This window comes from Jaminaea rosea, assembly GCF_003144245.1.
Source record: "Jaminaea rosea strain MCA 5214 unplaced genomic scaffold BDZ90scaffold_11, whole genome shotgun sequence".
In the NCBI taxonomy this organism is placed as follows: domain Eukaryota; kingdom Fungi; phylum Basidiomycota; class Exobasidiomycetes; order Microstromatales; genus Jaminaea; species Jaminaea rosea.
This window is the reverse complement of record NW_020289985.1, coordinates 289,663-302,354: the sequence shown is the minus strand read 5'-3', so window position 1 is coordinate 302,354 and position 12,692 is coordinate 289,663. Positions and strand designations below refer to the sequence as shown.

Here is a 12,692-nt window from a genome sequence, read left to right as displayed (position 1 = left end):
GCAAAGTCGCTCGTCGAGAAGTCAACGAACCAAAGGGCGTGTCTGTCTGTCCGTCCGGCCGTTGCTTCTCAACCCCACCACCCATCCATCCATCCGATTTCGCTCTTCTGCGCGACGATGTCCGCCCTCGACGAGATCGATCTGCCCACGCACGGCGGCGAGGACGCTGCTGCTGCTGGGCCTTCATCGACAGCCAAGGCGGGTGGTCCCGGTGCCTCCGGAGGCGACGACATCGAGGCCGACGACGATGACGCCGAGCTCGAGGCCATGAAGGCAAGAGTGGCCGAGATGGAGGCAGAGGCAGCCAAGCTCAGGGAGATGCAAGAGCAAGCAGAGAGAGAAGCGGGAGGAGGAAGAGCTGGCGGAGGAGCAAATACGCCAGTCAGTGGGCCGACGGATGAGGAAAAGGAGGAAGTCGATGCGAGGAGTGTTTACGTTGGCAATGTGAGGGCAGAGAGCAGAGAACCGAAGAGATGCGAGGACGAAGCTGACCATGATCTTGCCTCTGCATTATTAGGTCGACTACGGAGCTACGCCAGAGGAAATCCAGCAGCACTTCCATAGTTGCGGCAACATCAATCGCGTCACGATCCTCTGCGACAAGTTCACGGGGCATCCGAAGGGGTAAGTACAGGCGATGAGGCAGAAGAGAGATGCAACACAGGCTGATCTTCGCGTCTACTCCCTCGTCCCCCCGCCCAGCTACGCATACGTAGAGTTTGCCGACGCCAGCCTCGTGGCCAACGCCATGGTCCTCAACGAGTCGCTCTTCCGCGGCCGACTGATCAAGGTGACGGCCAAGAGGACCAATTTGCCCGGTCTGAACAGGGGACGAGGGAGAGGGCGTGGGAGGCCGTATGGCAGGGGAGGACGAGGTGGGAGGGGTCGAGGTAGAGGGCGAGGGTGGTACTGAGGCGGGAAACTGCAATCATTCAAGAGCATTCAAGGCCTCAGGCAGCGTGCACAGACTCGCTTGCGATTTCCCTCACCGCTTCTTGTTGAGAAGGCCTGCGAGCCCCTTGCTGACCTTTTCGACATCCCTGAACGTCAACGAGTAGCGAGTTTCGCGCACAAGGACGTCGTGGCTCGTCTCGTCGCCGTCGCGCGAGGATGCAATGACGCCGTCGACCTTTGCTCTGAGATCCACATCTCGCAGATCAGCTACATTGACGACCTTGGCCAGATGCGCGGCTTCATCTCTTGTGCGTTCTGCGATGCCGTGGAGGAAGTCTCTGCGTGCGTGATGAGGGTTGGCGCCGGTCAGCTACACGAATGAGAGCAGCCAATCTCTCGAAGCTTGCTCGCCTATACGCAGCCCCCGTCGTGATGAGGAGGCTCCTCGGCTCTTGAAGGATTGAAAAGGCAGCCTCTTGTTCTCTTGCTTTGCCGCGTGCTGGTCTGGCAGCAGCGGCATCACCTTGGCTAGCTTGCGCTGAGCCATCGTCATCTGCGCCCTCTGCGCCCTCCGGCTTCTCCGTGGCCCACCGATAAATGTCGAGGAGAGTGTGCGAGGCCACGCTGACCGTAGCCACCGCAGGCCAGTACGCAGCACCGTCCTCGTGAGGTAAGATTCCTTGACCTGGCAGATACTCGTTGACGAGACAGTGATTGGGCGAGGCGTGGGCACTCCCAGCGAAGGCGCTCGTCTGAGCGATTCGTTCGATGAGGGGCGGGAACTTGGTCATAAAGTCGGGAAATGACTCTGGTATCAAGACGCTGCGCTCTCCTCGCGAGGAGACCTGGCCTCCCCAGTATTGTAGCCTGCAAAGAGATTGCCCACTATGGGAGAGTGAGCACGATGAGGAGCAAAGGTGATCAAGCAGCAGTCGCCACCTCACCTGCGGTTCTGGAGCGTCTTCCATTTTGGTTGCGGTGCGTCTTGGATCTGCGTCGCGGTGGCAGGTGTGATTCAGCGAGAGTCATGACTCAGCGTTACGACATCGTCTATGATCACCTTTTGGATCAGGTACCGCTCTTCATCCTCGGAGACAAATGCGGGAATGTAGAAAAAGCCCTGCTCGTACGACGGAGAGCAACATCAGCGGCTGCGCAGCAATTTGCCTTGTCCCTTGTCTCTGTCCTCACATCTTGTCCTGGACTTGGCTGAGATGCTCTTGTCGACGTCGATGGCCAGACGTCGTCTGGGATGCGTACTCTGTACTTTTCAAGCTCCTCAGGCGTCTTGACGACGGTGTACGACGCCATGGCGATTCGAGGGTCTCTAGAGTAGACGAAAAGTTGTCGGCTCAGCCATTCAGTCGACCGTGTGCCCGCCGCACTGGCCTGCATGACGGACACGGAAGTAGACCAAGGCGCGTTTCGAGGTGGAGAGAGAGAGGCACGCCAATTTCGGTGTCGTGAGGGGATGGGAGCGGGTCCAGTCGACCAATCTTCCTTCCTCACCCTCTGCCACCCTCTGCCTGTCCTTGTCCACGCCTCAGAATCGACGGCGCTCTCCATAGCACTTCGCTGAGCCATACACGATGGCGCCGTCGGTAGCAGACAGGCAGAATCACCGCCATGATGTTGCCGTCCTGGTCCAACCACTGTACCAAATCGACGCCACTCCGACGTCGCCGGAGCCTTCGACCTCGAGCCCTCGAGACGACGTCTTTGGCATACCTGCCGTTTCCACGACCATCAATGTCAGCCTACTGACCGATCGCCTCGCCTCAACATCTCGACACGCCAGCGCCAGTAGTTCTAGCACCAAGAGACCGGCGCCTCACAAGAGAAGCCAAGAGCCCTCCTCTTCGTCCTCGTACTCAGCATTCACGTCAAAGAGGATCAAGACAGAGGACCCCTCTCAGAGCAGTCCACATCGACACGATGATATGGAACGCGACGAGCTCGATGAAGCGCAGCAACCTCGCCCACACCTCCTCTCTACATCCTGCCTCTTCCGCATAGACGATGGTGCCCAGCACCTTGCCGACGGATCTCTGGGTCCCATGCTCCTCAGCGCACACAAGCGCGCCACCTCAGACGACGCGTTCGACGATGCCTACATACCCGATCAAGAGCTTCATATCCAGACTCCGGATGGGTCGCTCCTTGTCACCTTACCCGTTCTCCGAACAATGGATGACCGATACCCTCTCGATGCTCAGCCCTGGCGAGCCACCTGTGGCGAATGGCTTCTCAGCGCTGCTCGCCTCGCAAACAAGGGCGTCATCGAGTGGCAAGTCGAGGCTTCACTCGAGACTGGTGGATCAATCCTCAAGCTCGACATAACCGCCCGCCTGGGACCAACGTGCCCGATCATCGAAGTGAGCCCAGCCGCGCACTCGATGCTACGCACCGCCGACGTGACGGACCTTGCCTACCTCAACCGCTTCATTTCCATTGACTCTGATATTGAGGCAGAGCGACAGAGGCGGCGCGGCATTGATGCCAGTGCCATCTACGCCAATCTCTGCCCGGCACGAATCGATGGGCCTCACACGCTGCAGCCTCAACAGCTCGACGCCACTCTGCTCCCTTTCCAGCGTCGCTCAGCTGCATTCATCCTTGGCCGCGAGGGCAAATCATTCTTCAAGGAGGATGCAGGCGTCTACGAAGCGTACGACCAGATCATGACAAATCGAGGTTGGACACAGCTTGGCCTATGGTGGCAACGCGTTCACGACAGCCTCTACTACAATGCAGTGACGGGCCACTTCACCCAGTCGATTGCAGCAACACGAGCTCACGACGTCAAAGGAGCGCTACTCGCCGAGGAGATGGGGTTGGGGAAAACCGTAGAGGTGCTTGCCTTAATTCTTCTCAATCCTTCGCCACCGGCGCGCCACGACGCGGAAGAGTACATGGACGAAGTCAATGAAGTCATGGTGCAACCCATCAAGACCACCCTCATCGTCGCACCGGACGTCCTGGTCGATCAGTGGGCCGAAGAGATTGGCCGCCATGCGCCTGCCCTCAACGTCTACGTCTTCACCGGCCGTGGACCACTCAAGAAGAGCATGGGTGCAGACGGCAACTTCCAAGAATTCGCGGCCAGCTTTGACGTCATCATCGCCAGCTTCAAGAATGTACAAGGCGAGTTCGACATAGCTCAGAAAGAGCGCCCTCGCTCGAGGCGATTTCCACGCAAGTACGAAAGGAGTCGCTCGCCGCTCATCGTCGTCGAATTCTGGCGTGTCGTCTGCGATGAGATTCAGATGGTGAGTTGTGTAGTGACAGGCGTAGGTAGAGGAAGCGACAGCCAGTTGACGACCGCTCGGTTTATCGCGCTTGCAGGTGGGCAACACCACAAAGGCCGCAGAAGTAGTCAGCATGATCCCTCGACAAAGCAGCCTCGCCGTCAGCGGAACTCCAATCAAGCGACTGGGTGATTTGGGCTCCTTCTTTCGCTTTCTACGTCTCCCATCTGCTGCTTCCATTCTCTACCAGTCTCCTTCGCCTGCCGTCCTCGCGGCAGCGTTGCACAAGGGCCTCAACACGCTGACTACTCGCCATTTGAAGGTTGGGGTGCGAGACGAGATGACATTGCCGGCACAGAGACGCTATATTATGCCCATCGACTTTACCGCTGTCGAACAGGCGTACTACGACTCGGTCTGGCAAAGCGCTTTAGGAACACTAGGCATGGACCACAATGGCGCCCCTCTCCGAGGTGACTGGCAGCTCGATGAGGTGACGATGCGCAACCAACTGCTCCTTCTCCGTCAGGCGTGCACGCATCCCCAGATCGCCGGACGCGTTCTCGGTAGCGGCGCTCTCGCTGAAGGCAACCTGCGCTCCATCGGCGAGGTTCTCATCTTCATGAGAGACCAAGCATCCTCGACGCTCGCTGCACAGCGTAACCAATGGGCTCAACGCGTCATCGATCGGGCTGTCTACCAACTGCAAGATAAGCAAGGCGTGGAGCAACGCGCAGTGGCTCTTGCTGCCCTTGAAGGGCTGGTTACCACTTTGCAGAGCTTTTGTGCGGGCACTCGCGATGAGCTTAAGCGAGCCAAGAGAGTTGGTCCCGGCTACTCATTCAAGGCAGACGATGACGCCGATGACGGCAGCTCATCATCCAGCCCGAGCCCGGATCCTATCAATCCGTCCGACGTAGAGAAAGCGCGTGAGCGATCAGCGCAACGCCAGGCTCGTTCAACGCATCTCGTCACTGTGGCGCAACGCCATCGAGCTGCGACCGAGGTATTGGCTCGCGCAACTCACTGGCTGGGCAACATCCGCTACAGGATCAATGAGGGCCGCGAACAAGGCAAGGACGAGGACGCGGCACTCAAAGCAGCAGAAGAGGAGGCTTATCAAGCGGCAGAAGCTTTGCGCCAGGAGCTGCTCAAAGAGGCAAAGTATCACGTCGACCGCAGAGCTGAGGCAACGCGCAAGATCCACGTCAAGTTTAACCTCAATGACATGGGCGAAGACGTGCAAAGCTTCGAGCACTACGGGCACCACACTGCTGAGATTGTGGCGCAAATCAAGGAGCGGCTGACGCTACTGGACAAGAATGCCGCGTTGCTGATGCAGTGGCGCGAAACGGCCATCGAACAGCTCTACACGCCCGTCAATCGCGATGTCTCGGAAGAGAATGCAGACGACGATCAATACGCCGAGGCTCTCGACACTCAGCACAAGGTGGAAGTGATGCTTGAGATGTACAGGCCTCTGCTAGCGGAGAGGCAGAGGATCTTGACGTGGGAAGTAGCCGTTGGCGCAACGGACAGGCCTTCCGGGTTCAAAGAGCTTGAGCTCGCCGTCGAGGCTTCGAAGAGGAGTAGTAGGCAAGCCATGCTTAGAGGGGAGATCAGCCGCGAAGACTTTGATGCCGACCACGAAGGTTTCTCGGCGCTGAACGAAGTAGATGCAGCCAAGCTGAAGCACTTTCGTCAACTCGACGCAGATAAGCGCAAGGCCTCGTTGATTGCACTGTCTGAGATGACATCGCTTCGCGAGCTCTTGGATCGTCTACGTGGCATCTCGGACATGGCCTCCAGCTTCGAGCTGGAAATCGCTCGTACAGCGACGGCTGGTCTTCGTGCCGTCTTGAAGCATCAAAATACCATTCTCGAAGGGCTACGACGTGAGCTGGACGGCTTCGCAAGACTCTTCAATCAGCGCGCCGAGTACTTCAAGCAGCTTCAAGCGTTGAGCGATGCCCTCGTCGACTTGCCCGTCGCTGCGGGTCAGATCGATGCGAAGCTGACCAAGGTCACCAGCGAGATTGACGCGACATCGACGAAAATGATGCAAAGCGAGTCGCGCCTGCGCTACCTCGATCATCTCGGCAAGATTGAGGAAGAGGGACTTGATGAGGAAGCACGCAAATGTATCATTTGCACCGACGAGATTCAGATCGGCATCCTCACGGCTGTCTGTGGGCACATTGTCTGCCAGAGGTGAGTAGACGAAGGGGGGCCAGGGACAGCGTCCAGCCGTAAACTGACTACTCCTGTTGCCTTGCCATTACTCACAGCTGCTTTCGCGCGTGGCATGCCAAGTACGGCACATGCCCAGTCTGTCGAAGCAAGATTGGCCCGCTCAAGGATCAGCATAGGGTTATCTACTCACGTCCAGAGGAGACGGAGGTTGTCGAGGACGGTGTTGAGGCCACTACAGACGCCGCAGTGTCAAGTCAGAGTGGGTCGGCGACGCTGCCGCGCCGCCCAAAGAAGATCGTGAGTAAGCGCGTCGGCGGCGGAGGCCACGTAATCTGGTGTCTGACGCCCTCCACTGCCCCCCTGTCCTCTCTCTCTTCAGGCCTTCAATGTCGCGAGTCAAGAACTGCAGCGCCGTATCGAGACGACGACATCGCTCGGTCGATACGGCAGTAAGCTCGAAATGCTCGTCAAGCATCTAATCTTCATCTCTGCCGAGACGCCTGGCGACAAGACGATCGTCTTCTCGGCTTTTGCTCGCGGCCTCACGCTTGTAGCCGATGCGCTCAGGCAGAATGGAGTAGCTCACGTCTCTGTCGGATCAGGAGCGAGCAAGGGGCAAGTTGCAAGCAAGGTGCGAGAGTTCACTCAGGGCGACAAGGTCGATGTGCTCTTGCTTCACTCTGAACAGACTTCGGCGGGACTCAATCTCATGGCGACGAAGAACGTCATCTTGCTGGAACCGCTCGTCAACTCGGGAGCTGAGCGTCAAGCGCTGGGCCGTGTCCACCGCATCGGCCAAACCAAGGTGAGCTTCGTGTCCCCCTCCGCGCGTCGTCGTTGAGCAAAGCTGACGCGCTCGAGCCAACGAGCAGGAGACCAACGTCTACTGCTACTACGTCAAGGACAGCGTGGAAGAGCGGATCCTACATCTTGCCGCTCATCGTGGTCAGAGCATGTATCTGCGGGCATCGGAAGGCGGCGGCGTCAAGAAGGATGGCGGAGGGGAGGGCGAGGACGGCGTGTATGACGATTCTGGAGCGGTAATTGCGCGGACGACGGCCGCGGGAATGGCATGTGAAAAAGGTGAGCACTTCCCTCATCGGCCGCTTGGCTCAATGGTTAGAGTATCTGCCTACGACTTCACGTAGACATCCAGCATGGCTGGGACGACAGCAGGGGGTTCCAGGTTCGAGTCCTGGAGTGGTCATTTCTTTTTGCATCGCGAGAAGAACGGCTCAGCTCACTGACATTGACGTTCTTCTCCCCGCTTTGCTGTTCCGCCAGGCGACTACGTCAACTCAGTCGACGATCTCCTGTCGTGCTTCTTCGCAGAGCACACGTCGGGGACCACATCGACGACAACGTTCAATGGCGAGCGAGGCGCATCGCTGTCAGCGCGAGGGGGGCCGGATGAAGCACAGCCGACGACGTCTGGGCCACCTCTGAGCGACGCAGAGCACGCTCGCCAAGCTCGATTGGAGATTTATGACCGCAGGGGCAGGGCCGAAGCACTCGCGGCTACTCGCACAACGCAATGAGACGTCGCGCTAGTCCAACATTGTAGTCAGAGGCGGTGAGGAAAGACAGGACTGAGAGGGCGGGGGGTAAATACAAATACAATTGTAGACGTTTGACTGGGTGCGCTTATGGTAGATGAGGGCGCGCATGACTGTGCTGCTGTGTATGCTGAGCGAGCCTGGCAAGCGGGTATGAAGGGGTGAGGGCTCGCCTAGAGAAGAAGGTGGGAGAAAGAGGGATCATCTGGTGACGACAGCGCCGCTGCCACCATTGATGGTGCTGTCTGTCAATGCCGCTGCTGACGCTCCTGATCCCACTCCTGCCACGGCATTCGGTCTACTGCTGGCCGAGAAGCCGTAGAGGGCGCCGACGAACTTGGAGTCGTCGATGACACCATCAAAGAAGCGTGATCGGAGCTTGAAGAAGGTCGCGGCTGTGAGGAGCGAGTCAGATCCTGCCTGATGCTGCTGTCCTATGCGCGCTACACCCAGCTCTTCTGCTACGTCTTGGAGTCCTCCCTTAAGCGTCTTGCAAGAGCGCATGAGGTACTTGATATCGTAGATGGTAGGGAACCAGACTCGCAGCAATGAGAAGAAGTCGCTCTCAGTGGAAGGTAGCGGCGCGCAAGAGACGACCTGCGTGGATGAAGAAGGGCAATTGCGGACGACCGGAGTGGTGGTCAGCAATGCGTGCGAGCCGGATTGGCTAGCTTCTACAATTCCTCTCGATAGCTCACCTTGACGAGGTAGCCAAAGTCGTAGCCTGAATGGAAGGAGACCCACTTGACCTCTGGGAAGAGGGCAAGTCCCGATGTGATGAGGACTTCTCCAAAGTATTCCACATCGATGCCGAGCTTGTCGTGTCGCTCAAAGTCGAGGCCGGCCTTGTTGAGAAGTTCGAGCGAGTCTGGTGCGCACATGTCGTCTGCGACTGAGAAGCGGAAATTGAACCTGTGAAATGAGGAGCATGAGAGAGAACGGATGAGCAAGGCAGCAGGGGAAGGAGCTGAGCGCTCTGCCACGGGCGCGCACTCACTGCCATGTACAGACGTCTGGTGGGAAGTTGCCATCAGCGTCGCATAAAGTGATGCCGAGCTGAATGAGCTTGAGAAGGTCGACATTGCACCTCAGTGTTTGATAATGATAATCCGATGAGCCTTTGAATGTGCCGATGGGTCGAGCCACGATGCCTGGAAACTCGGTATCCTTGTGAGGTGGGGCGAGGGGCCGACGTTTGTGAGAAGGAGGTTTGGGAATCGCAGCCACCACCCCTTCAACTCACCATGGCTACGTAGGGATACCGTTCTACGGCGTCGCGGATGTTTGCCATCTCGACGTCGAGATTTTCCGCCCACACTTCTCGTATTTGATTTGCCATGGTGGGTGATGGGTCGTCGTCGTCGTCGTTCGATGATGGTTGATGTGTCGTCCTTGTATGCAACCATCTCGTCTGCCCTGGATGGCCTCGACGGCTTGCTGCCTCGCGGTCCGTCCGAGGCGCCGGATCCGTGCCACGCGGCCTCAACGAGGGGCGGTCCGGGCGCGGGCGGCCAGTGGGTCCATCGAGTGGAGTCGACGACCAACAGTTGGTGGTTTCGCGACTTCGTTGCTTCTTGAAGCGCAGCCTTTTCATCTCACTACTGCCCAAGATGCCGCTCGAGGCTACCATGATCGTGTGAGTAATCCGTCAGCCTCGAGCTGATCAGACGTGGTACTCATCAAGCCATCGCCGCGACTACCCCGCAGCCTCGACGATTCCGAGTGGATGAGGAACGGCGACTTCCCTCCTTCTCGATGGGAAGCACAGAACGATGCAACGAGGATTCTCTTCGACGCAAAAGTAGGAAGCAATCCTGAGAGCAAAGTTGGCCTCATGACCATGGCAGGTAAAGGGTGAGCAGGTACTTCTCAAGACGACCCTTCGTAGATGACGAGCTCACCACACTACTTGCCTCGCCACGTCAGACCACGAGTCCTTGCCTCGCTCACTCAGGAAATGGGCAAGATCGTCTCTTCGCTTCACGGCGCGACACTCTCTGGATCCGCAGATGTACCCACTGCCATCAACATTGCCCAGCTCGCTCTCAAGCATCGTCAGAACAAGTCTCAGCATCAGCGTATCGTCGTCTTCATCGGTTCGCCCATCAAGCAGTCGACGTCACGCGATGACCTCATCGCATTGGGCAAAAAATTGAAGAAGAATAACGTCGCTCTAGATGTAGTCAGCTTCGGTGAGGAACAGCAGAACGCCGACAAGCTAGAAGCACTCCTCGAGAGCGTCAATAGCGGCGACAACAGGTGCGTTTCACCCTCCGACCAGCATCTTCTTCGGCCTCCTTGACGTCCACTGATACAATCAACACCTCCGCGCTCTCACACAGCCACCTCGTGACCGTCTCGGCCTCTCAGCATCAGCTGCTCTCAGACGTGCTTCTCTCCTCGCAAATCCTCATCGATGGCGCTGGCCCCTCGGGAGCTGGCGGCGCAGGAGCCGGAGGTAGCGGAGGTGAAGGAGGAAACGAGTGGGGCGTAGATCCCAACATGGACCCAGAGCTGGCCATGGTGAGCTTCTTGCGAAGAGCGACAAGATGCTCGCGCCATTTGCCGCGCCATTTGCTGACCGCCTTCCCTCTCTTGCGCACTTCCCCGCCCAGGCTCTTCGCATGTCTCTAGAGGAAGAACAAGCACGTCAGCGCGCAGCAGAAGGCTCTGTCGCTGCTTCGGGCTCAAACGCAGCTTCCCTCCCTACCGTGTCAGAGACACAAGAGGCGCCATCAACGACGGCCTCGGCTTCGACTTCCGCCGCCGCGCCGCCGCAAGCAGGGGGACCTACCGCCCCCGCAGCAGGCATGCCCTCTGGCGGCTCTCTTGTACCTCCTGGCGCCGATGCCCTCAGTGGTACCAGTGCAGGAGCAGGTAATGACGGCGAAGACGACGAAGATGCCATGCTACAGCGTGCCTTGGCGCTCTCGGCACAGCCGCAAGAAGAGGGTCAAGCGGTACCGACGCAAACAGAGTCAGCAGAGTCGGGACGGCACGACGAGGACGTAGAGATGGGCGGTGCTGGTGCTACTGTTGCAACGAACGAGGACGAAGACGAGGAGATGACAGAGGAGGAGGCTATTGCACACGCAATCCAGATGAGCTTGCAAGATGCACAGCCTCCTCAGGACGGCAAGCCAAGGGGAGGAGCGGGTTCGGGCAAGTGAGAGGGCACGGGGGTGGGGAACCTCTTTGTTCGTAGAGCATGACTCCCGCACTGCTCGGGGAGCAGAGGATGAAGTGTAGTCGGTCATGAGAAAGAAAGAAGGGGCGAGCCTGTCCTACTGAATTCTCATACTCATCATAGTCGCACGCACAAAGGGCCTAGAATTCACACGTTGCGCGCGTGGATCCCGATGAAACAGACAAAAGATGGTATTCGACGGCGTACGGCTTGTCGGAGGGGAACTTGCTTGGCCCTTTGTCCGCGTACGAAGTAGGCGGCGTATAAGGCAGACGTGGACCAAAGATACGGACCATGAGAGATCTCGCGCTCGTTGCGTTTCGCGCTAGCACGTTCGCTGTCGGACGGTGGCCATCAGAAGTCCTCAGCACTTTGTCGTGCTTTCACTGGTTGAGGATGGCAGGCAAACAAGTCAGCGTTGACTCCGGTCCAAGATCTGCTTCAGATGGCCAGGTGCGATGAGGATCGAGACATGAGGCTCGACTCTTCCCTTGTACGTGGTATAGCTACTGAGATAACGCTTGCAATCACCAGGCACAAGGACGAATCTCCCTTCTGTGGCATTGTGTGTTTGCCAGCCACATCGCGGTTGCCCCGTGAGGGAAGCCGGACAAAGCATCTCCAATTCTCATGGCGTCGGCGCGTAAATCGATGCCGGGGAAGCGCAGCGGAGACGCGGGGAGAGTCTAGTCTCGGTCTAATTTGTTCAGACGAACAAAGGTTGAGAGCCACGTGCAGGAGACGACCCTTTGTTCGCCATGGTGGTTAGTATAAGGTGGCTTCAAGACGTTTCCCGCGATCCTCCTCACGAACAAAGAAGTCATGTGAGACGATGGCACCTCTTCCTTGGCGCAGGTCCACAGAGACTCAATGGCCTTTGTTCTCTTCTGTCGCAAACGTTATCGACGACGGGGTGAAGCAGGGGGGAAAAGAGATATAAGGAGGGCGTTGTACGTACTCAGGTCTACCTCTCTTCACACCACCTCAACCAATCTTCTCATCATCACGCTCGAGCCCCTCAGCCAACCAAAGAACACTTTATCAAGATGAACCCTCTCTACACCGCCGTCTTCGCGCCCGTCGCACCCGTCCAGATCGACTCTCAGGACTCGGCCCCCGTCAACACTGACAAGCCTGGCCGCCCTGCCTCCGGCTGCGTTGTCGCTCGTGCCCCCGTCAACGCTGACAAGCCTGGCCGACCTGCCTCTGGCTGTGTCGTCGCCTGATGGGTGAGTGTAGTGACCACGGCGACACTCGACGACGGCTGCTGACTTCAAAGCCTCCTGCCAGGAGTCATGAACGAGTAGCTTCCATACGAATCGTTGTCCTGGCTCGCCCTCCTCTTGCCTTTCTTCCTTCCCGGGAATTCCATTGCAATCTTTCTTTTTGACGTGCTTGCTCAGTCTGATGCCACGCTTGCTGTGGGCTGCGATGTTCGTGCGATTGTCCAAAGATACAGGCTCTACCTGAGGAGAATGATCGTTGTCCAAAGTCTGCGTCAGGGTTTTGAGGCTGCTCTACGGAGGCATGCTCGGTGCTCCGTGCCCACAGACGTCTTAAGCTACCCTTATGCGGTGGCCAATTGCGCTCACGATCTATTGCCGAGGTCGCTCC

The 12,692-nt window shown here is 58.0% G+C and overlaps 6 protein-coding genes and 1 non-coding gene across 7 annotated transcripts; 5 read left to right on the top strand and 2 right to left on the bottom strand.

The window, feature by feature from the left end:
* Positions 1–213: 213 nt before the first annotated feature.
* On the top strand, positions 214–913 carry BDZ90DRAFT_205667 (RNA-binding domain-containing protein; the record flags this gene model as incomplete). The annotated part of the gene is made up of 3 exons (XM_025503947.1): positions 214–444; positions 518–624; positions 703–913. Coding segments are annotated over 3 exons (549 nt in total), but the record flags the coding sequence as incomplete, so codon positions are not given.
* Positions 520–2,205, bottom strand: BDZ90DRAFT_280782 (hypothetical protein; the record flags this gene model as incomplete). Its single annotated transcript, XM_025509311.1, has 5 exons — positions 520–1,232; positions 1,306–1,779; positions 1,839–1,885; positions 1,955–2,014; positions 2,086–2,205. The coding sequence occupies 5 exons, from the start codon at positions 2,203–2,205 to the stop codon at positions 986–988; spliced, it is 948 nt and encodes a 315-aa protein (XP_025360868.1). The 3' UTR covers positions 520–985.
* A 196-nt stretch (positions 2,206–2,401) lies between these two features.
* Positions 2,402–7,964, top strand: BDZ90DRAFT_233391 (hypothetical protein). The gene is made up of 6 exons (XM_025506615.1): positions 2,402–4,163; positions 4,240–6,353; positions 6,431–6,632; positions 6,715–7,140; positions 7,208–7,418; positions 7,620–7,964. The coding sequence occupies exons 1-6, from the start codon at positions 2,484–2,486 to the stop codon at positions 7,871–7,873; spliced, it is 4,887 nt and encodes a 1,628-aa protein (XP_025360867.1). The 5' UTR covers positions 2,402–2,483; the 3' UTR covers positions 7,874–7,964.
* Positions 7,437–7,542, top strand: BDZ90DRAFT_t37. The gene has a single exon. It is a non-coding gene; the product is annotated as a tRNA-Arg (tRNA).
* BDZ90DRAFT_233390 (CAF1-domain-containing protein) lies at positions 7,685–9,252 on the bottom strand. The gene is made up of 4 exons (XM_025506614.1): positions 9,135–9,252; positions 8,889–9,058; positions 8,590–8,803; positions 7,685–8,488 (listed from the first exon to the last, which is right to left on the bottom strand). Exons 1-4 carry the CDS (start codon positions 9,228–9,230, stop codon positions 8,093–8,095), a joined length of 876 nt encoding a protein of 291 aa, XP_025360866.1. The 5' UTR covers positions 9,231–9,252; the 3' UTR covers positions 7,685–8,092.
* Positions 9,253–9,501: 249 nt separating this feature from the next.
* On the top strand, positions 9,502–11,467 carry BDZ90DRAFT_265211 (hypothetical protein; the record flags this gene model as incomplete). Its single annotated transcript, XM_025508657.1, has 5 exons — positions 9,502–9,527; positions 9,599–9,745; positions 9,818–10,150; positions 10,234–10,414; positions 10,507–11,467. 5 exons carry the CDS (start codon positions 9,502–9,504, stop codon positions 11,059–11,061), a joined length of 1,242 nt encoding a protein of 413 aa, XP_025360865.1. The 3' UTR covers positions 11,062–11,467.
* Positions 11,468–11,832: 365 nt separating this feature from the next.
* On the top strand, positions 11,833–12,462 carry BDZ90DRAFT_233388 (hypothetical protein). Its single transcript, XM_025506613.1, has one exon. It carries the CDS (start codon positions 12,125–12,127, stop codon positions 12,302–12,304), a length of 180 nt encoding a protein of 59 aa, XP_025360864.1. The 5' UTR covers positions 11,833–12,124; the 3' UTR covers positions 12,305–12,462.
* The last annotated feature ends 230 nt before the right edge of the window (positions 12,463–12,692 follow it).